General features: G+C 46.8%; 1 protein-coding gene across 5 annotated transcripts in view; it reads right to left on the bottom strand.

Moving 5' to 3' along the window:
- The window catches only part of EXT2 (exostosin glycosyltransferase 2), a 139106-nt gene extending 118807 nt beyond the window's left edge, over positions 1–20299 (bottom strand). Inside the window, exons 1-5 of one of the 5 annotated variants that reach the window (XM_043909922.1) lie at positions 19627–19751; positions 8565–9130; positions 7283–7372; positions 1408–1524; positions 980–1255 (exon numbers count right to left, since the gene is read on the bottom strand). In XM_043909922.1, the coding sequence (XP_043765857.1) occupies positions 980–1255; positions 1408–1524; positions 7283–7372; positions 8565–9130; positions 19627–19653 (1076 nt within the window). In that variant the 5' untranslated portion in view covers positions 19654–19751. Of the gene's footprint in view, positions 1–979; positions 1256–1407; positions 1525–7282; positions 7373–8564; positions 9131–19626; positions 19752–20100 lie in introns of those variants that run through there. The other 4 variants (XM_043909932.1, XM_043909913.1, XM_043909952.1 and 1 more) reach the window with 4 other exon arrangements.
- Between the last annotated feature and the right edge of the window lie 935 nt (positions 20300–21234).

The raw sequence follows: 21234 nt of genomic DNA, 5'->3' as shown, positions 1-21234 counted from the left end.
GTTCCTTTTAGAGAGAGAAATGACGAGAATTCCAGCTGAGGCCAACACAGCTGTGAGAAGAAGCTATCAATAGCAATGATCCTCAGCTTCCCATTGGACAATATTGAGAGAGATTTAAAATAAAAATAAAAACAAAGCTCTTGCTACTCTACGCAGCCCTCAAGAGATGTGGGAATTCCCTTAAAAAGCAACTCTCACAAAGAGCAACAGATTCCAAATGCTGCCGTGAGGTCACCCAGAATGCCTCCTCCCAGATCCCTGGAAAGTGCGATGGGTCTAGAGCCTGTCTTTGCTTTGCTTTTTCTTTTTTCTCTCCTGAGACAGAAGAGTGTTGTTTGTAAAAGAAACTGCACAACTGCAGGGCCCAACTGCAAACCCTGGAGGGGAAATGGAGGGGGTGGGTCCCGTCGGGCCACAGAAATCCACCGCCTGTCCAGCAGGGGGAGGACCATCCCCTGCAGTCCTGAGCATCCTTCTGCTCTTGAAGACAGACTGCTTACGACTCTAGTTTCTAGAGTCTCAGGACTCTAGAAATCAACAGCAACCTTAATCCATCTAAGGATCGTAATTTCAGTCTAGTTACACATAAAAATTAGAGATCAAAAAAAAAAATTAGAGATCAAGTTACCAGGAAATTACCAACAGAGCAAACTTGTAATTCTTGGAAACTATTATCTGAAGGTACTGTTCATTGTGGTTTGCTCTCCTTCGTTTCAATCTCTCTCAATCTTTTCCTTTCAGCGTGTTTTCTTCCCTGGATTAAATCTGAAGGGACGTGCCAGTCCTAAACCAACATTAGAGACCTAGATTACACTCGGGAGAGTAGATGATAGAGAGTTTAGTCTGAGCCATCTTAAGACTCCTCACCCTGTCTCCCCCAGGCTTTCTCCGGCCACAACCCTGCTGACCTTTGGACCCAATGGTGCTTTGTGGTGAGGGGCCGCTCTGGGCATGGCAGAGGTTTAGGGGCATCACCAACCTCTGCCTGTCAGCTGCCCACAGTGCCCACAGTGCCTGGTGCACGGACTTAACACAGTGGGCCTGGCGGCTCTCTTCTTTGAAAGGCTGGCCCTTGACTGGGGCGTGGGAACTTCGATTTCGGCGGAGAACTGTCTGAACGACAGGATTTATGCTGAACGCCTGCTTTCCTTCTGGAAGCCTGGAATTCCGCCCAGGAAGTAAGGCAGAGGAAAGACTTACGGACGGCAACTGGATTTCTGATCTGGGGAGCTTGGTAGACAGCGCTGAAAACTGACTGAGAGAGAGAGAGAGAGAACTGAAGGATCAATAAGGTTGGGGTGGGACAGGAAAAACGGACCCTCAAGGGCCCCGGCCTGTAACTGATGGTTCGACTGCAGTGCGGCCCGCCCTGCTGGCCCTCACTGGGCTGTGCCCAAGGCGCCTTACCCGGGGCCCTTCTCTGGAAGGTCCACCTCAGCTGACAGCGGACTATACACAGGAATGCTGACGTCGTAGCCTTGCCGGTAAGTCCACGTAGAAAAGCCACCACCAGCCAACAGAGCCCTGAAAAGCAAAGGGTTTTGTCAAACGATGAGAAAGAGACAGTCTTTGTTCTGATAAGCTCTGTGGAGACGGGTAGCTGGATATTCATAACAGTATCAACCACAGCTGATGTTTACCAAATCACTTTTCTACAAAGACAATGTGCTAAACGTTGTACAATAGCGTCTCCTGGACACTAACTCGGAGAAGGCAATGGCCCCCCACTCCAGTACTCTTGCCTGGAAAATCCCACGGACGGAGGGGCCTGGTGGGCTGCAGTCCATCTGGTTGCTAAGAGTCAGACATGACTGAGCGACTTCACTTTCACTTTTCACTTTCATGCATCAGAGAAGGAAATGGCAACCCACTCCAGTGTTCTTGCCGGGAGAATCCCAGGGACAGGGGAGCCTGGTGGGCTGCCGTCTATGGGGTCGCACAGAGTCGGACAAGACTGAAGCGACTTAGCAGCAGCAGCAGCAGGACACTAGCTGCATCCTATTCCGGAGTCACCTGCCTTCCTCTGGGGTCCTAAGCAGTCTGTCCTTACTTTCCTTATTTTAAAATACAGCACAGCCAGGAGGACAGCCTACAATCAGCCCCTCTGCTACCTTACTTGGATCCCACTCGCCTCTCCCGAAAGTCACAGGTGGTGAAAGTGATAGTGTCAGTCGCTCCATCATGTCCAACTCTTTGCAACCTCTTGAACTGTAGCCCTCAAGGCTCCTCTGTCCATGGAGTTGTCCAGGCAAGAATGCTGGAGTGGGTTGCCATTCCCTTCTCCAGGGGATCTTCCTGACCCAGCGATCAAACCAGGGCCTCCCGCATGGCAGGTAGAATCTTTACCATCTGAGCCACCAAGGAGGCCCTGACTCAAACACATTTATAGTAACAGGAATAGCAACAAGACTGCACAGAGGACTGGCTGGGGCAGCCACTGCTGTCCCGCTGACCGGAAGCTCAGGGGACAATGGGCAAAAAAAAGCCACGGTGACGGCAAAGTACCCCATCTCACCTGCCTACGCCCCAGCCCGCTCCAGTTCCCACCAGAGCAGTTCTTTCCACTGCCATCCCAAAGCTTCGTGTGCACTGTGAAGCCTCTGCCAGCTCTCACCACCTGTCCCAGCTACTCAGTCTTATCAACCCCACTCCTTCCACGGGAAGCAGAATACAGAACTTGACCTCGAATACTTCTCCTGCAAGTCCTCCCACACGAGCTTTTATTCCCCTTAATTAGAAAACCATGAACACGCTGCTTTAACTGGATGCAGCAAGTAGTACAGTGACACTTCATTAGAAAGGAAGCAGGTGTACATCACACCAACGTTTACAGTTATTCTGTCCCGGGGGGGCCCCCGAGCCCATCAAATCACTTACTGGGGCGGAGTGCTGCCAGGTCCATGCACGGCGCAGTCTGAGCCAAAATGTATGAACTGCAAAGCCACATGTTTTGCAATCTTGATTGCTACCAATCCCCTCCCTGCCCTGATGACAGCCTACATTCCCTTCTTACATGACCAGTTTAAGTTCAAAGATTTCCAAACCACCCCTGGAAATCCCAATCTGTTTGTTTAAGCTTTATGAAACCAAGAACTGGTTAGGGAGGTAATGTGCAGGCTGGAACACCTCTCCAGCTGCCAGTCCGCTCTGTAAAACTTAATGACTAGCCGTAGTACCAACATACGGTCTCATTTTTCCTGATTAGCATTCGGCAGTGACTCCGTCCAACATGAATTTGGGTGGGTTCCATGACCATGATGGCAAGCAGACTGCAGGGGCCCCCACGATTCGACGTGCAGGGAAGTAAACATGGATCCAATATACCGGCACCAGGCGGCCCAGGTAAGTGGGCTGGTGGGTGACGTAATCACACCCATGCCCCAGAGGAAGGAGCGAGCGTATGTGGTAAGAAAGGAAGCAGGTGTACACGACACTGGCTTGCACTGTTGCTCTCCCGGGGGCCCCGGGCCTACGGGAGGGGCTTAGCACTGGCAGGAGGAAAGCAGGCGGCCGGAAGCGTGTCTCATGTCACAGATCATACAGGTGCAATCTCGCTGGAGACTTCTGGAGGAGCCACCGCTGCAATTAGTCAAACAAGCCTCACACCCACCCTGCTGCTGACAAGACCTCCACCCACCTCACCGTATCTTCTTCTGCCAAGCGTTCCTGAACATTACCCATGGAGAAAATATTGTAAGCCTCTCTTGTTCTACAGCACATGTGTTTTACATTGACTGAAAAGTGAATTGCTGAGAAGCGTGTTCTGTTTCCCCATTATGTATCCCCAAATCGGAGATCCGTTCCGAAGCTAAGAGAGACTGAATGGGAACCATGCACCTAAGAAAGCATGACCCTGAGGACCACAACTCACTCCAGGCCAGGTGTTCTATCGCTGGGAGTGTCCGCCAGCACCTTCGGCACTTCCTGGGACTTGCAGACTCAGGGACCTCACTGAGCCCTCTTCCTCATTGTCTTGTGGACCCTTGTCCCTACACTGGGTCTGCCCCAGATGCTCTCACAGCTCGCCTCCTCCCATATGAGTAGCCACAGAGCCTAAACACAGTTTGTCTGCAAGTGTATCTTTTGCTTCCTTTTAATCAGGCCCGCTGCTGCTGCTAAGTCGCTTCAGTCGTGTCTGACTCTGTGCGACCCCATAGACGGCAGCCCACCAGGCTCCCCTGTCCCTGGGATTCTCCCGGCAAGAACACTGGAGTGGGTTGCCATCTCCTTCTCCAATGCAGGAAAGTGAAAAGTGAAAGTGAAGTCACTCAGCTGTGTCCGACTCTTAGCGAACCCATGGACTGCAGCCCACCAGGCCCCTCCGTCCATGGGATTTTCCAGACAAGAGTACGGGAGTGGGGTGCCATTGCCTTCTCCAAATCAGGCCTGAGAATCCCTCAAATATAAAGATTCAAGTCTTAGGTTTTGGAAAAAAAAAAAAAACTGACCAATTTTACTGGCTATCCTCATTTGTTTACAGATTCAAACTGTAAAAAGAGAAAATGAGATGTATCTATCTGAGCAATGGCTAGATATTTGGTGAATATCTAGTGATGTTAAAGAACTAAGTGTTAATTATTGTAGGTGTGATATGAGTGCTGTAGTTATACTTTTTAAAAAGCCCTTGAAAAAATTTCAAAGTGTCAGTCACTCAGTCGTGTCCAAATCCTTGTGACCCCGTGGACTACAGCCCGCCAAGCTCCTCTGTCCATGGGATTTCCCAGGCAAGAATACTGGAGTGGGTTGCCGTTCCCTTCTCCAGGGGATCTTCCTGACCCAGGGATCGAACCAGGGGTCTCCTTCATTGCAGGTGGATTCTTTACTGACTTAGTCACTGAGTTATACACAAAAACCTCTTCTGCAGTCTCAAATGGAAATATTTATGGGCATAATGATACAACATCTGAGATTTGTTTCTAGATAATCCGGTGGGGAGAAAGTAGGAGTATAGATGAATCAAGTTGTCAACAAACAAAGCTGGACAGTGGTTACATGGGACTCACTGTACTTCTTTTATACGGGTTTAAATGTTTCCGTAAGAAGTTTAAATAAATATACACCTATATAAAAGTAGAAATTTGAGAGAGATACTTGCAAAGAAAGGATAACAAAAACCTAAAGTAGTAATAAAATTATAGAATATATCTGAGAAAACAAAGATCAGTAAAGTTAGGCATTGAAGATGTATAATTTGCTGTCATTTGACTTAAAATGGATAGGTGAACATGTGTATGTGTGTGACTAGAAATCCATCAAACAAAGACTCAAAAAATACACAGTATTTTAGAACAATGATTACCTCTCAGTAAAAGAGTAAAACCAGAGGAAAATTTGAAAACATATTTTTACACTTTACTCTTTGTTTCACATTGTTTCAATCTTGTACCCAGAAGGTATATGTGTACCATACATAGGATTTTCAAATATTGAAAGAGAAACACAGATTCACACAGCATAAAAGATGTATCTGCTGAGCTGACATTTGCTTTAGCCCTGGTCCTTGTGTTTTCCTGAGTCAGATAATTCTTAAAAAAATCACACCTCCAACTTTAGATTTCAGGGGAATCTTAGAAACAGTCTAAATCTAGCCTGTTTTCTAATTTCTGAATAACCAGGTATGCAGCTTCTGCTAAAACCATCCTACACGCATGGTTCTTGCCTCCTCTGAATCCAGGAGCAAGGACAAAGGATCAGAAAAATTAACAAACAAATCTACTATTCCTTACTCCAACCAGTCGAAGACCATCTCGGCTTCAAAATGAAATCTCCCACCTGGAAAGATAAAGGAGGAGTATATGATGATTCATTATTTGCTACAGAACTGCCTATAATCACTTCCAAAAATACAAGCACAGGGAAAACGATTTAACCTTCCTGCTCCTTAACACCTAAGCACCAGCAAGAACTTCAACTCTCTCCTGATTACTTGACACTTTCCTGAAGAGAAATGAAACTCCTTTTAACATGTGCACTCGATAAAAGTGAAATCTTTCTCCCAATCAGATACATATACCAAAGTGTCAGCAAAAACCGAAATGTCCCAAACAGAAATAAACCTTCTCAAACTAAACCCAGAACAGCAGGTGAAGACATTGCATTCCCAGCACCTCTTTGCCTTCCCTTTTCTGTCCTCTAACACATTTCACTTTCCCAGAACAAGCAAACGCATAAGACAATAATGCACTCAGGAACGCTGGGGCTAAGAGCCAAATCAGAAATCACCTTGTGTTCAGCGGGTTTCTACAGACACTTGTGTGGCCTGACTGCCCTCTATCGTCCAAAATGGTTTCTACACCAAAGCTGAGGGATGGCGCTGGGGCGCGGTTGATAATCGTCTTTCCAGATAGAAACTCAATACTGACTCTAGATAAGCACATAAAAGCAAAGAGGGCTTAGATTTAATCTTCTGGGGAAAAGCGGTACTAAGTGTAGATTTTCATAAATGACGATGTTGACCTCAAATAAGTGGAGACCACAGCGGGCCTGAGGCTGTTCTCACCTCTTTTAGTACCAATGATTTCAAGAATTAAACATCAACTGCAACAGAGCTAGTTATAAATGAGTTCATATCTGAACTTACAGTAATCCCCTCCCGTGGGTGCTGCCCAGGACCCTCATGTCGGGCCCACACTTCCTGCTCTCTTCGGAGCCTCGGACCAAGCACTAGGAGAGGAACCTTCAAGGGGCACCCCCTTCTGAGGTTTCCAGGAAGCGACGCCGTCGGTGTACGAAAGGGCCAAATACACAGTACCTGGACTTGAATCGCCATCGTGGCCACCCCATGCCACTTCTGCCTGTTTGGAAGTTTCATTAGAAAGGAGGAAAGAAGAGAGTAAGCGGTACTTAAGAGTGCCTCACTTCCCGGACGTTACAGGCTCCAATGACACGTCCACGCCCGCTCCCCTCAGGAGCTGCGACTCTACTTAATGCTCCCAAATGTGCAGAGAGCTAACACAAGCCACCAGTACGAACCAGGCCTTTTAGGGGTATGGGGGTGTGCTCAGGAGCACACAACCCAGACTAAGAAGACAAGACAGACTCCTAAGATGCTCCACTGGAACCTAACCCTCCACTAGTTTTCTGTGACAGATTCCGGCAGGTCTCGGTGCTTCCAGGTCTCGGGGAGGAAAAGACTGAGGACAATTTTCCACTTGAACAAACAATTCTGATTACAAAGTTACATCCTAGTGGGCTTAGAAATATGATTTCACGTGAATAAAAGGGTCCTATGTTGACTTAATCCTCAGAAACCCATCAGGCAGACAACCCCAAATACACCTACCTGTCTCTGGGGACATCCAGGGCCGTGTTATAATCTGGGGGGCCTCCAGGCAACATGTTGAACAGGAGGTGATTGGTACCTCTATCCCACCTATTAAGAGAGTAAACATGTAGAATTCACACATCAACTATGAAGAAGACAAGTCAGTCAGTTTCTGGATGACAAGTGAAAGTGTTAGTCGTTCAGTTGTGTCCGACTCTGTACGACCCTACGGACTGCAGCCCACCAGGCTCCTCTGTCCATGGGGATTCTCCAGGCAAGAATACTGGAGTGGGTTGCTATTCTCTTCTCCAGGGAATCTTCCAGACCCGGAGATCGAACCCGGGCCTCCTGCATTAGGCAGCTTCTTCACCATCTGAGCCACAAAGGAAGATGGATAAGTGGCAAGCATCCCTGACCCAAAACGGGGCCACTTCTCAGGGAGGCAAACTGCATGCCTGGAGATTGCAACAGCGCTCCGGGTACTGGCTTGGCTCCTCCAAAGGAAAGCTGGGGGATGTGTCCTCCGAGCTGGTCCACTGTAGAACTGCTTATGCTGATGGAAATCTGAACGCAACCCCAATGTTCACCATTTGGTTACAGGAACACAAAGAGATACAGAAGGCTAATTAAGTACATTAAGGAATGTGTGCAAAATGGAATCCCATACAGAACTGTATATACGAATACATACATGTTCTGTGTATACGTCATACTGCACTGACATACGAAGATGAAATTATTTGGAAACACGTTCATGGTAAATGAAGGGGGAAAGGCAGCACAAGAATACGCTTTGCTGTGTGAGCCCACTCTTGCCCAAAATGTTATACACACACATATGTATACATGTGCATAAATACACTAAAATGCACACATGTGTGCCCCTGTATATGTTCCACAAAGAAACGACTGAGAATCAACATCAAAATACTAATGATTATCTCAAAAGCAGGCTTAAGGGATGACTCTTACTTTCTTCTTTTGGCTTAACTGTATTTTCAAGCTTTTTATAGTGAATGTGTATATGTGAGTAATAAACAGGGGAGGTGGGGAAAGGCATCTACATTTAAAAGGAAAGGCACGGGAAGATGATCCCTTCTTAGCTTCTAAATGTTAAGAAGCTGGGAACCCACAGCAGTGGCCCAAGAGGGTGGTGCAGAGAACGGGTGCCCGCAGCGCAGGTCCTCCTATAAGTCAGCGGCTCATCCACGTGCCCACCTAGGAGACAGGAGATGAGCCGCCGGCTGGAAACCGGCTCTGCCCCTCCCCTGCCCCTAGTTTCTGGGAGACCTGCGGATACCTGGAGAGCTGGGCCAGCGCCTGCGCCGTCTCCCTCACGCGGAGCGAGTTCTGGTTGAGCAGGTCGATGGACGGGACGAACAGGCAGGCGCGGGTGATGTCGTCGGTGTAGTAGTCGCTGTCTGAGATGGCCGTGAGCAACTCGTTGTACTCGCGGGAGATGGTGCTGCTCACGGGGACACCCGCCTCGCCCACGTACTTCTTCAGCGGGTAGATGTACACCTTGATCTTGTTCTTGGGGTTGAAGCCGCAGCGGTAGACGTCGAAACACGTGTGCATCCTGCAGCTGAGGTCGCCGCGCTCAGGCACCGGGCTGTCAGCCGGCAGCCTGACCACGGGCACGTCTCGGACGCTGCGCTTCTCCACGCTCCAGTCGCCCGAGGACTCAATGGAGTGCGGCCAGAACTGAAACATGCCCGTGGCGATGAGACCCAGCAGGACGATGGAGAAGAGGGTGATGTAGTAGATGCGGTGCTTGGTCTTCATTCTCGGGATGAGGGCGGGACCCCGGATGTTGTACTTGACCGACGCACACATAATGACCCCGGCAGCCTCCTCCTCACACTCCTGGTTACCAGGGGAGAAGAGAGAAAAATGAAGCCTTCAGGGTGACAGACGACCCTTGAGAGGACCGGGTCATTTTCAAACGGCCTATTTCTTTCCCTTAAGCAATTTGATGAAATAATGAAGAGGGATTTCTGACCCTGCGAAGAACTGATCATTTGAAAAGACCCTGATGCTGGGAAAGGTTGAAGGCGGGAGGAGAAGGGGAAGACAGAGGATGAGATGGTTGGATGGCATCACTGATTCGATGGACATGAGTTTGAGTAAGCTCCAGGAGTTGGTGATGGACAGGGAGGCCTGGCATGCTGCAGTCCATGGGGTCACAAAGAGTTGGACACAACTGAGCGACTGAACTGAATTGATAAATAAAGTAAATAAATAACAAAATGCACAACATAAAAACACCACTAGGAAAATATCAAGAAAGGGGAAAGGGGTGTTAGTGGAAAAAAAGGCTAATCTTTAAATAAATATATACTGATGTTTTATAAAAAGGGGATAGTTGGTACATTTCAATGGAAGGAAGAAATGAAGAAAGAAATAGGAAAGGAGGAAAGGAGAGGTAGAGGAAAAGAAGTGAGGTAGATCGGTTTCTAAAGACAGATGCCAACAATTCTTCCCACTGATGAATGTGCATGCCACTTCTCCATTCACAACGTGGAATCTCTTTCCCTTCCACCTGAATCCCGGATGGACTTGGTTTGGCTAAGAGAAAGTGGCAGAAGGGAGATTCTGGGGTTTCTGAGGCCAGGCTTTAAAAGACCCTGTAGCTGTTGGAAGCTAGCTGTAAGGAAGCTCAGAAGACCCCAGAAACTATCTGGAGCCAACATGAACCATCCCCAATGAGTTCTGCATAGACAGCAGAATCCTGAGCAAGTACATGACTGCTATTGCTTTTGCTGTTTGTAAGACTGTGGTGGTGTGTTATGTAGCAATAGAAAAATGAAACAGCCAATAAGCATCATGGACTGAGATGTAAAAAAAATCTTCAGTCCTCAGGTGAAAATGCAAAGTACCCCGTAGACCACAAATTAAGATCCTTTGCCAAACAAGCCCCCCAACACCTGATGCCTACCCACTATGTCAATACCTTGAGCATGATTCCTTCATCTGTCACAGACACGTCACTGCAACAAGTGACTTCAGCATTCCATGTGTCAAGAATCCAGTCTTCCAAATGGTCTCATTCTACTCTCTGATCTTTCAGAAAAGTTATTACAACGCTAGGTGGCACTAGTGGTCAGGAATCCACCTTCCAATGCAGGAGGCGCAAGAGACAGAAGTTTGATCCCTGGGGTGGGAAGATCCTCTGGAGTAGGAAGTGGCAACCCACTCCAGTATTCTTGCCTGGGAAATTCCATGGGGAGAGGGGCCTGGCGGGCTACAGTCCATGGGGTCGCAGAGTCAGACACAACTGAGCGTCCCAGCACACATTAATATAAAGAAAAATAATTGAAAAGCTCATAGACCATCTTAGGGTTTATGAACCATTTTCACTTTGGCTAAACGGAGTTCTCTCCAACCATGCCTACACGATAAAACTGCTTCCTGCCTAGCTAAGTAGGGTCCTGTCAAGCCCTGAATGTTGCGATCATTACCAGCTTTGGGGGTAAAATGTGCTGAATGATCATTAATGATTTCAACTTGTATCTGTTGTATCTGAGACCACGGTCTGGAACATACGAAAAAAACATGACTGTCATGGACTAATGTATGAAAGTTTATACATTTTACACTTAAAGATAATCATCTTTGGGGTATATACATTAGTCATTCAACACACACTAATCGATTCCACGACAGAAATGCAGGCACGAGAGCTATTTCATGTTTTCTGTCATCCTAACAATGAACAAGATGTTCCCGGTCAGTCCCCGACCCCTACTACCACGAGGCCCACCCTATCGCTTTCCTTCTTTCCCCATGTCCCCCCTGGAGCTAGAAAAGAGGCAGCCTTGGGACAGATGCATGCAAGGAGCTGTACTCTCCACAAGCCCCGTGTCAGAACTGCCCAACAGGCTCTCAGAGTCTATCTATATCCTGAATCAGTGGTTCTCAAACACCCGAATTGTAAGAACTACACAGGCAGAGTTTGTTAGAACAGAGTCCTTGGCTCCAGCACTGGAGGGCTGTATCAGTAGGCCTAAAATAAGGTCACAGAACGTGTCAAACTAGCAAGCCCCTCATATGTTTATTTTGTGCAGCCATGTTTGAAATCTTTCCTAAATGTTAGACAAACTGCCTTTTAATACAGTGTTTTAAACTTCTTTTTTTTTCACTAAAACCTATAATAAAACAACATTTTATATTGTAATCTAACACAGACACAGATGTATTTGAAAGAAGTTTCACAAAACAATGCTTATTTAACCTTAGTACACAGTATTAGCCACAGAATATGTGATGAACACTGTATTCTTTTATTATTCTATAGCTTTTTAAAAAAAATACTGGCCATAACCTACTATAACAATTATACCACTCAATTATCAATTACCCACAGTGTAAAAACATACTGTTTTCACATATAACAAAACTGGGGCTAAGGGAACAAAAGCAGTATCCAAATATGAGCTTTACAAATTTTAATGAGCAACAGATCATAAAAAAGGTATTATCACAACAAAAAAATCCTAAGATAATACAAGTAATTAAGTAATTAAAAAAAAAACACAAATTGAAAACCAAACAGGATCTATAAAGCTAAATCTTTTAAAAAGAAAAAGACTGAAGAAATTGATATTTGACATAATTCAGGTAAGATTAATCAAGATAAAGAGAAAATAAAGCACAATACCTAGACTGAAAAGGGGACCATAACTAAATACTGCATGTATTTAAAAGATGAGATGATACCAATGAACTTATGCCAATACATTTAAAAACTTGAATGAAATGGGAAAATTCTTTTAACCTATAGCTTATCAAAACAGTATCAAGCAGAAATAGCCATCCTTGACAGCTCTATAACACTAAAGAAAGTGAATCGGAAGTTAAAACAATCTTTTCCGATAAGGAAAATTCCAGGCCCAAAAGATTTTCCAAGTTCTGCCAAACACTCAAGAAACAATAATTCCAATTTTACACAAATTACTCCAAAGTTCAGAAAAAAGAAGAACTATTCCCCAGCCTATTTTAAGAGTCTAGTATAATATTAATACCAAAAATCTTAGACCAGAGGTTCTCAAAATATGGTCTGGGGACTCCAGAGGGTCCCCAAGATTCTTTCAAACGATCTAAGCTATTTCTTAAAACAATGCTGACATTATTTTTTCACCTTCATTTGCCAGAGATGACATGATGTGTGATAAAGCAAAGGCTGAAGGTGGAAGTAGATATGAGAACCCACCTGTCTTCTGTTAAGTTTTTCCAAGCATAATGAAAGACATCAACTCATAGATTCACGATACTCAATTCCAAGTACAATATGTACCAAACAAACAAAATGCACACACACACAAAAACAAAAACCCCAACCAGATAAGTCAAAATAAAGCCACTGAAAAGAAAGCCAAAGAAAAATATTAAAAGCAGCCAGAGGGAAGGGAATCTACTCAAGGCAGAGTAAAAAGCTACATGTGACAGGCAAAGATATTTAGACCACTAAAGAGAAATCTATGACTTCCAGGCAGAGAATGATTTCCAAAATGAAATGCAGAAAGTGCAAATCATAAGATTAAATTCAGCACTTCAATTAAAAACTTTTGCTCATCAAAAGACATCATAAGGAAGTAAAAAGACAAGTGCAAACTAGAAGATAATTGCGATACACGTAACTAATAAGGACTATTAACAGCAACCAGAATAAAGAACTACAGAGTAATAAGAAACAAACAAAAAGTCCAAAACAAACAACAGAAAACTTAGACAAAAGATTTAAACAGGAATGTCACAAGAGAGGCAACAAAATGGCACAGAAAACATCTGAAAAGATGTTTAGTCTAATTAATGGGCAGGGAAAGCAAAACTACAATAAGACATCTACACATGAGCATGGGAAAAAGTCAGTGTCAAATGTCAGCAAGTGCTGGCAGGGACCTGGAGCCACAGGACTCCAAGAGGAGGACTATGACCTCCGCGGTCCCACGGGGGGAGCAGGAGAGCTGGGGAGAAGAAAGCCTGACACCTACCATGTTAGGCCTCACATCCTGCTTCCTACCTGTCACAGTTCGGGTCTCACCATAATCTCACCAAAAAAGAACCAGAGACAGAATGCGGGTGCAGGTAGTTTTACCCAGGAGCTAGAGTACAGAGCAAAGAGAGAGAGGGAACCAGGGAAAGCCAGTAGGAGTGTGTTATTAAGTCATAACAGGGGCTCTTTAGGAACCCTCTGAAGAGCCATGCAGACCTCACCATGTCCCTCAGAAGGAGGAGAGGCCAAGGCATTTATCTAACAACTCCTATCCACTATTGCTTACCGGTTGTCCAGTATTATCATCAAGTCACACCCTGTACTTAACAGCCCTCTACAGGTCTGGATATTATTATCTTCTCCTTGATGTACCACAAGTCTGATAAGAACCTGCAGTTCCCTTGAGGAAGAACTGGGGGAGTATCTGTCTGTATTTTCTGGGATGTTGCAAAATTTTTCTTCCAAGAGATCCAGCCTCCCCCTCAATGCATGGGATACAGGTCTGAGTGCGGGCTCACATCTGAAAACTAGGTGATCATAACTCTTCCACTGCAGCCCCTGACATCAGCCTTCCACCTGCCAGCTCTTGACTTCTTTTTTTTTTTCAGGTTATACAGTGAAGCAGTACCTTAGCTGGCTGCCCATCTATACTGTCTCTAAGAATGCCAGGCTCTATTAGCATCACAGCGGGTCCAGAAACACTGGCTATGAGTTGGGCCTCATTGCTTATTATGGATATCGTGTTGACCTTGCCTCTGATGGTTAGTGCCACCACCCAGCCTCTGCCATTTCAGAATCCTATCATCCTCACTGATACTCGGGAACCCAGTTCCATGGTCAAATCTCATAAAGTCAACCCTGGTCTACAGAGGAGAACCAACACTGAGCCTCTCAAACACGTTGGTCCCCTTATTGGAGTTCCGTATCACCAGAGGGAAGGGAGAATGCTCTCCTGGGAACACGGGCAGGAGCTGAGTCTCTGGCCTCAGGTAATAAATCTATTTCAAATCTCCACCTCTCTGAACCTTTTAAGCCCTTTCTCAATATTCTGCCAACACAGCTCCAGCACCTTTATCTCATTTACTCCAGGCTGGAGTTTCTCAACCTTAGTATTACTGATGTTTTGGGCCAGATGGTTCATTTCTGTGGGGAGGTGTTCTGTAGAAGGTTTAGTTTAGCATCCCTGGTCTCTATTCAAGAGAAGCAACCATCATTTATGACAACTAAAAATATGCCCAGATATTGCCAAATATCCCCTGCGGAGGCAAAATCACCCCCAGTTGAGAACCAACAGTATTACTGTCAGGTCCAAGCTTCCAAGAGCCTGCCCAGCGGGACATCAGGACCAGCTTGTCATTATCAGACCACTGAATTCTGAATCCAGGGAGTACGCTCCCAAGAGTCTCTCCCATTCAGCTTCACAGTCCCCGCTACCCCACTCTTGGCCTGACACTGTCAAGATTCAGGCCCACGTGTTCCTCCAGTTCCCGCTGGTCCAGAGGAACCAGGTCCTACAGCTCTTCAATGCAACAGCTACCATCCCAGTAGCGGGGGATGTACTCCCCCACTTGGCTGGTGCTGAGATCTGAGGGAGGGGCGGGCAACATCCAGGAGGGAGAAGCACCACCCTGCAAGGTATCCTCCTCCGGAGAGGGCTCTGCAGGGTGCCAGGCAGGAAGAGCTCCTTCTCAATGAGAAATACTTCGGCTGGTCCAGGGGATCTAGGAAATCTGAGAGTTCTTCAGTGCATCCACCCAAAATCTCCATCCTAAGACCCTGGGTCCAAATTCTTCCCTATCACAGCCCCGACATTAGCAGAGGCGGTACATCAAGGCCGTGCACTCAGCTTCCTCTGCAGCTCTGCCACAACTGTGATTAAATTCTGGGCCTGGTTTTCACCACAGAATGCCCGCCCCCCCAACCCCCCAGCTTCAGGAAACACCGCTATGGAACCACATCTTTCACAGTGCCTCCCGAGTTGACACCTGGCTAATCTGAGCCAGATCAAACCTCAAGGCCTCCAAGGGAGCTAACAAGGGCCAACCAACTCCACCAGCCTTATCCTGACCCTGGTCCACATACTGCTCAAGCACTTAAGAGTTCCTGCCCTAGCCAATGCTTTCCTTTCGACCTGAACCTCACCCCAACCCACCACTGGTCAGTCTGACTGCTCGGCGATGCTAGAGGGCTCCGGGGGTCCTCAACATCTCACTTACCCCCACGAAAGGGGGTCCTCACTCACCCCCCCTTAGGGTGAGTGGCTCCCGTCTCACAACACTATTCTCAGGACCTGCTTTCTACAGCCGCTTCCAGTAGCAGCCTCCTTAGTTTATGTTCCGCCAAACTAAGGGTGCAGGTAGCTTGCAGAAGACGAATCCAGAAAGCCAGAGAGAGGGAGTAAGGAGTAGAGTCAGGGAAGAATGGGAAGCCAGGAGAGCGCTCCTGAGCTGGCTGCCATGCTGAGCTGGGCGGATGGGGCTCCCCGATTAGTGTCCTTCTGAAAACGCACCTGAGAACTGTTCCATGAAGGATGTCATCCACCAAAGTCCATCCAACCCCAGTCTCCAACACACCCCCCCACCTCCACTGAGAGCTGTTCCCGGGGATACAGACTCATGTTTCTGAGGTTTACCTGCACAGGTTAAGCAGCTGAGAGAGCTGACAAGCCCTGAAGGTGGAATAAAAACTCCTAATGGAAGAAATGAGGGGAAGAGCCTTGAACAAAAAAACAGCCCCTTACCAAGTGGAGCTTTAGAGACAGAGAGCTCTCAGTGAGCATCCTCATAGCTTTTACAGGCTTCATCACAGCACTTGCCAGGTTGTATTAATTGGTTATATAACTGTAAGTCTCCCTTCTACTGGTCATCATTTTCTTGGAGTCAGTTTTGATCTCTGCTAAATATTCCCAGTATCTACTGCTGCTGCTGCTAAGTCGCGTCAGTCGTGTCCGACTCTGTGCGACCCCATAGATGGCAGCCCACCAGGCTCCCCCATCCCTGGGGTTCTCCAGGCAAGAACACTGGAGGGGGTTGCCATTTCCTTCTCCAGTGCATGAAAGTGAAAAGTGAAAGTGAAGTCGCTCAGTCATGCCCAGCTCTTAGCGACCCCATGGACTGCAGCCCACCAGGCTCCTCCGTCCATGGTTTTCCAGGCAAGAGTACTGGAGTGGGGTGCCATTGCCTTCTCCGCAGTATCTACTAGGTTGGTGCAAAAGTAATTACGGTTTTGGATCCTGAACTTTATTTTTTTTATTTTTTTTTAATTTATTTTTTTTCCATTTATTTTTATTAGTTGGAGGCTAATTACTTTACAATATTGTAGTGGTTTTTGTCATACATTGAGATGAATCAGCCATGGATCCCAAACTTTAAATCATTATAACTAGGCTCAAACACATCTATATTAATCAAAACAGGAACCATTACAATCAACATATTTTTGCCAACGAGAAATAAGTTTGTTTATTCTTGTAGCATAATGATCTGTGCTTTGGGATTCAGAGAACTCTTGGAAAGCATTTTCTGCGTCCTGCTGGTTGTAGAAGCATTTTCCCTGCAAAATGTTGTCGAGATGCTTGAAGAAGTGGTAATCAGTTGGCGAGAGGTCAGGTGAATATGGCAGATGAGACAAAACTTGGCAGCCCAATTCGTTCAACTTTTGAAGTACTGGTTGTGCAATGTGCAGTCAGGCATTGTTAGAAGAAGAATTGGGCCCTTTCTGTTGACCAATGCTGGCTGCAGGCATTGCAGTTTTGGGGGCATCTCATCCATTGCCGGAGCATGCTTCTGAGATGTAATGATTTCGCCAGGATTCAGGAAGCTGTAATGGATCAGACAGGCAGCAGACCACCAAATGGTGACCATGACACTTTTTTTGGTGCAAGTTTGGCTTTGGGAAGTGCTCTGGGGCCTCTTCTCAGGACAACCCCTGAGCTAAACATCGCTAGTTGTTGTATAAAATCCACTTTTTATTGCACTTCACAATCCAATAGAGAAATAGTTTGTTGTTGTTGCAGAGAATAAAAGATGACATTTCAAAATGAGGCTTTTTTTATTTTTGGTCAACTCGCGAGGCACCCACTTAACAAGCTTTTCCACCTTTCCGATTTGCTTCAAATGCTGAACGACCATAGAATGGTCAGTGTTGAGTTCTTGGGCAACTTCTCGTGTAGTTGTAAGAGGATCAGTCTCAATGATCCCCTCAGTTGGTCACCGTCAACTTCCAATGGCCAGCCACTACCCTCCTCATCTTCAAGGCTCTTGTCTCCTTTGCAAAACTTCTTGAACCACCACTCCACTGTACGTTCAGTAGCAGTTCCTGGGCCAAATACACTGTTGACGTTACAAGTTACCTCCGCTTCTTTATGACCCATTTTGAACTCAAATAAGAAAATCACTCAAATTTGCTTTTTGTCTAACAACCTTTCCATAGTCTAAAATACATATAAAATAAACAGCAAGTAATAATTCATTAGCCAAAAAGAGCAAGAAATGAGCATTAAAATGATGTATAGCATAAACACATTTATTTAAGAATGCATTCCAATACCAAATGGCAAAGCTCAATGATGCAAAACAGCAATTACTTTTGCACCAACCTAACAATACCATGTCTAGAACACACTTCACGTAAACAGAAATGTTTGCTGAATGAAGGGAGTGTCTCTATCCCTCTGAGCTCCATCAATGCACACACTGTTCAAGGTCCAAGTTTTGAGTAATTACATGGTGATGAACTTCGATTATTTTCTTTCTTCAATTAAGAGTTTCAAGGTAATTGTGGCCAGGTAACTCCACAGACAGAATTTTCCATACTTACCCCTCACTGCCCTCTTCTCCCCTAACACTGAGTTTCCCCAAAGAGGACAAACCAAGAGGAATCTTCTACTGATAAATGTTTGTTCCATATAATACCACAACCTGGGTCAAAGTAAGAATTTCAGAGCGAAGTCCTACAAACAATAGCCTTCTCGAAGCACACCAAACTTGTCCCTGCTAAACACTGGAATCATCTGGCTGGAGGTCAGGGCACTGAATCACCGGAAAAATCTTCCAACTCGACTGTCAAGATGAGATGCATTTTCTGTTCCTGGAATTATTTATTCCTAAACTCTGCCTGAATAACCTTTCCTCAGTGATTAGTCCAAAGTTTTCAGCCACAAACTCTCATCTTCTTAAACTTTCTAGAAACTGAGCTCTTGGAGCCCCTGCTACGGTGGAACTCAACTCACCTGTTCCTGAAAACAAAGGAAATAAATATTGGCCCAAGCAGGAAAATCTGCAATTCACTGCCTTACCTGATAGGGTCCTTTATAATTAAAGTTCTGTTAAAGCTAACCACCCCTAAAAGTGATTTCAAATTAAAAAAAAATAAAAACCCTGTGTCCCTTGGTGAAAATTATACTGTAATTAATACAAAGCATATAATTAAGGAACTAATAACTAAACTTTACTGCAGACCTACTACATGCCAGGATCTGTTTTAAGTACTTTGTTAACTTGGTGTTAACTTAGTCTTCCTAACGGGCTTTCCTGGTAGTTCAGCTGGTATAGAATCCACCCGCAATTCAGGAGACCTGGGTTCAATCCCTGGGTCAGGAAGATCCCCTGGAGGAGGGCATGGCAACCCACTCCAGTATTCTTGCCTAGAGAATCCCCATGGACAGAGGAGCCTGGCAGGCTACAGTCCATTGGGTCGCAAAGAGTCGGACACAACTGAGCGACTGAGCACAGACTCTCTAACAGTCTCAAGTGAGGAGCTATGATTATCCTCATTTTACAAACAGAGAAAGTGTAACAAGGACGGCTACATTTTCACACAACTAGAAAATGCCAGTGCTAGGATTTGGAGGCTGGCAGTCTGGTTCTGGAGCCTGAGCTCTTAACCCCCAGGTCAAGCTGCTTCCCCAATTACCCTTAAAAGCCTGAATGAGATACACCTTTTTCACTTCTCAATTAACCAGCATAACTAGACAGATGCAAATCTATCTGTTTTATACCAGCATTTGCAACCAGATGGCTTAAAGTCATTGCAAGTGAGGAGTGATGGAAAGTGAGTCATATATTTATTACGGTAAGTAGCCTTTGAGCTCTGAAATTTACAGACTAAGTCCAGTTTAAGTTCTCAGGGCATGCAAGTGACAGAGAAAAGGGAGTTAAATGGACATACTTATGTTTCAAGACATCTTCAGACAAATATATCAAGGACCCGGCTAAATGAGCGCTTCCCAGTAAGTTACACCGAGCAACTTTAACCTCAAAACTGTATACATATTGTCTAGTTCCCACCGCCGGTATGTAAAACGCCAAATAACCTCTGAGTTTCAAGTAGCTGCCCAGAGCCCCAAACACCGCTGGCCGTGGCTCACCTGAGCATCCAGTCCTGCCCGAGGCATTGGGTACCGCACGGAACGCCACTGCCCACGGCAGGGCCCAGAGCTCAAACACCCCCGCGGGAGGAAGCAGAACCCTGGAGCTCGCGGGGAGGAGCTGGCAGCGGGCAAAGGTCACGGCAGAGGGGTGGGCCCTTCGGGGAAGGAAGCCACAGGATCCGGGGAGAAAGGAAAGGTGCAGGAAGCGAGCGAGGGAGACAGGTGGGCAACCAGAGTGCGCGCAGGGGCCGGGTGACGAAGGAGAAGGCGGGGCGGGAGTCAACGCGCCCCCCAAGCGGGAGAGCACCAGGAGTGGCCCCGGCAGGGAGCGGGTGGAGGTCGTCTCCCGCAGCCCTCGGACCTCCGCGAGGCCCGCGCTTCCCCGGAGATCCCGGGGCCCGACTCCCCCGCGGCCCGGGGAGGCCCGAGTCCGCATCGGGGGCCCGCCCGGCCCTTCTGCGCCGCGGTTACCTCGGCCACGGCTGCCTCCGGCTGGGCCCCGCGCTTGGTCACCGGCTCATGCCGCGGGGCGCGGGCCACAGCCGCCCGGGTGGGATGGCGCGGAGCTCCCGGCCGCCACCGCCGGGCCGGGAGTGCTGGAGCAAGCGGGGGAGCCCCGGGCAGGCCACTGGGCTCGGCGGTCTGACACCCAGCGCACCGCGCATGCGGGAGCGGCCGGGGCCGCGCCTCCTGCTGGACGGGAGGAGTCAGGGCACCGCTCAGGGCTTCTCCCGGGCAGGTGGGTGAGGCTCAGGCTCCCAGGGAAATTCAGAGGACCCGCAGCCTCCTTAACGAAAGAAACTGCAAACTGAACAACGGTTCACTCGTAAAAATGTAGCCCTGACAGAAATGTAACAGTGTAACAGTCTGAGTATAATCAGTATTGATGCGGGTGCAACATTCCTGAAGGGCAATTTGCTAGTATCCATCAAACGAGAAAAATTAAAAGGCGCTTGCTCCCTGAAGGAAAAGCTATGACTAAACAGCTTATTAAAAAGCAAAGACATCACTTTGCCAACAAAGGTCCGTCTAGTCAAAGCTGTGATTTTTCCAGTAGTCATGTATGGGTGTGAGAGTTGGACCATAAAGAAAGGTGAGCACCGAAGGATTGATGCTTTCAAATTGTGGTGTTGGAGAAGACTCTTGAGAGCCCCTTGGACTGCAAGGACATCTAACCAGTTAATCCTAAAGGAAATTCTGAATATTCATTGGAAGGACTGATGCTGAAGCTGAAGCTCCAATAGTATGGCCACCTGATTCACAGAGCCGACTCATTAGAAAAGACCCTGATGCTGGGAAAGATTAAAGGCAGGAGGAGAAGGGGACGACAGAGGACAAGATGGTTGGATGGCATTACCGACTCAGTAGACATGGGTTTTAGCAAGTTCCGGGAGATAGTGAAGGACAGGGAAGCCTGGCATGCTGCAGTCCATAGGGTCGCAAAGAGTTGGACACGGCTGAGCAACTGAACTGAACTGAACTGATCAAACATAAAATGCCAGTAACTTTCCCCAACAATCCCTCTGTATGGAGTTTACCCTATGGATACTCTCAACGGACATTTTCTCAAAAATATTCATTACAGTACTGTGTCTAATAATATAA

This window comes from Cervus elaphus, chromosome 1 (genome assembly GCF_910594005.1).
Source record: "Cervus elaphus chromosome 1, mCerEla1.1, whole genome shotgun sequence".
Taxonomy (NCBI): Eukaryota; Metazoa; Chordata; class Mammalia; order Artiodactyla; family Cervidae; genus Cervus; species Cervus elaphus.
This window is presented reverse-complemented; position numbering and strand designations above follow the sequence as displayed.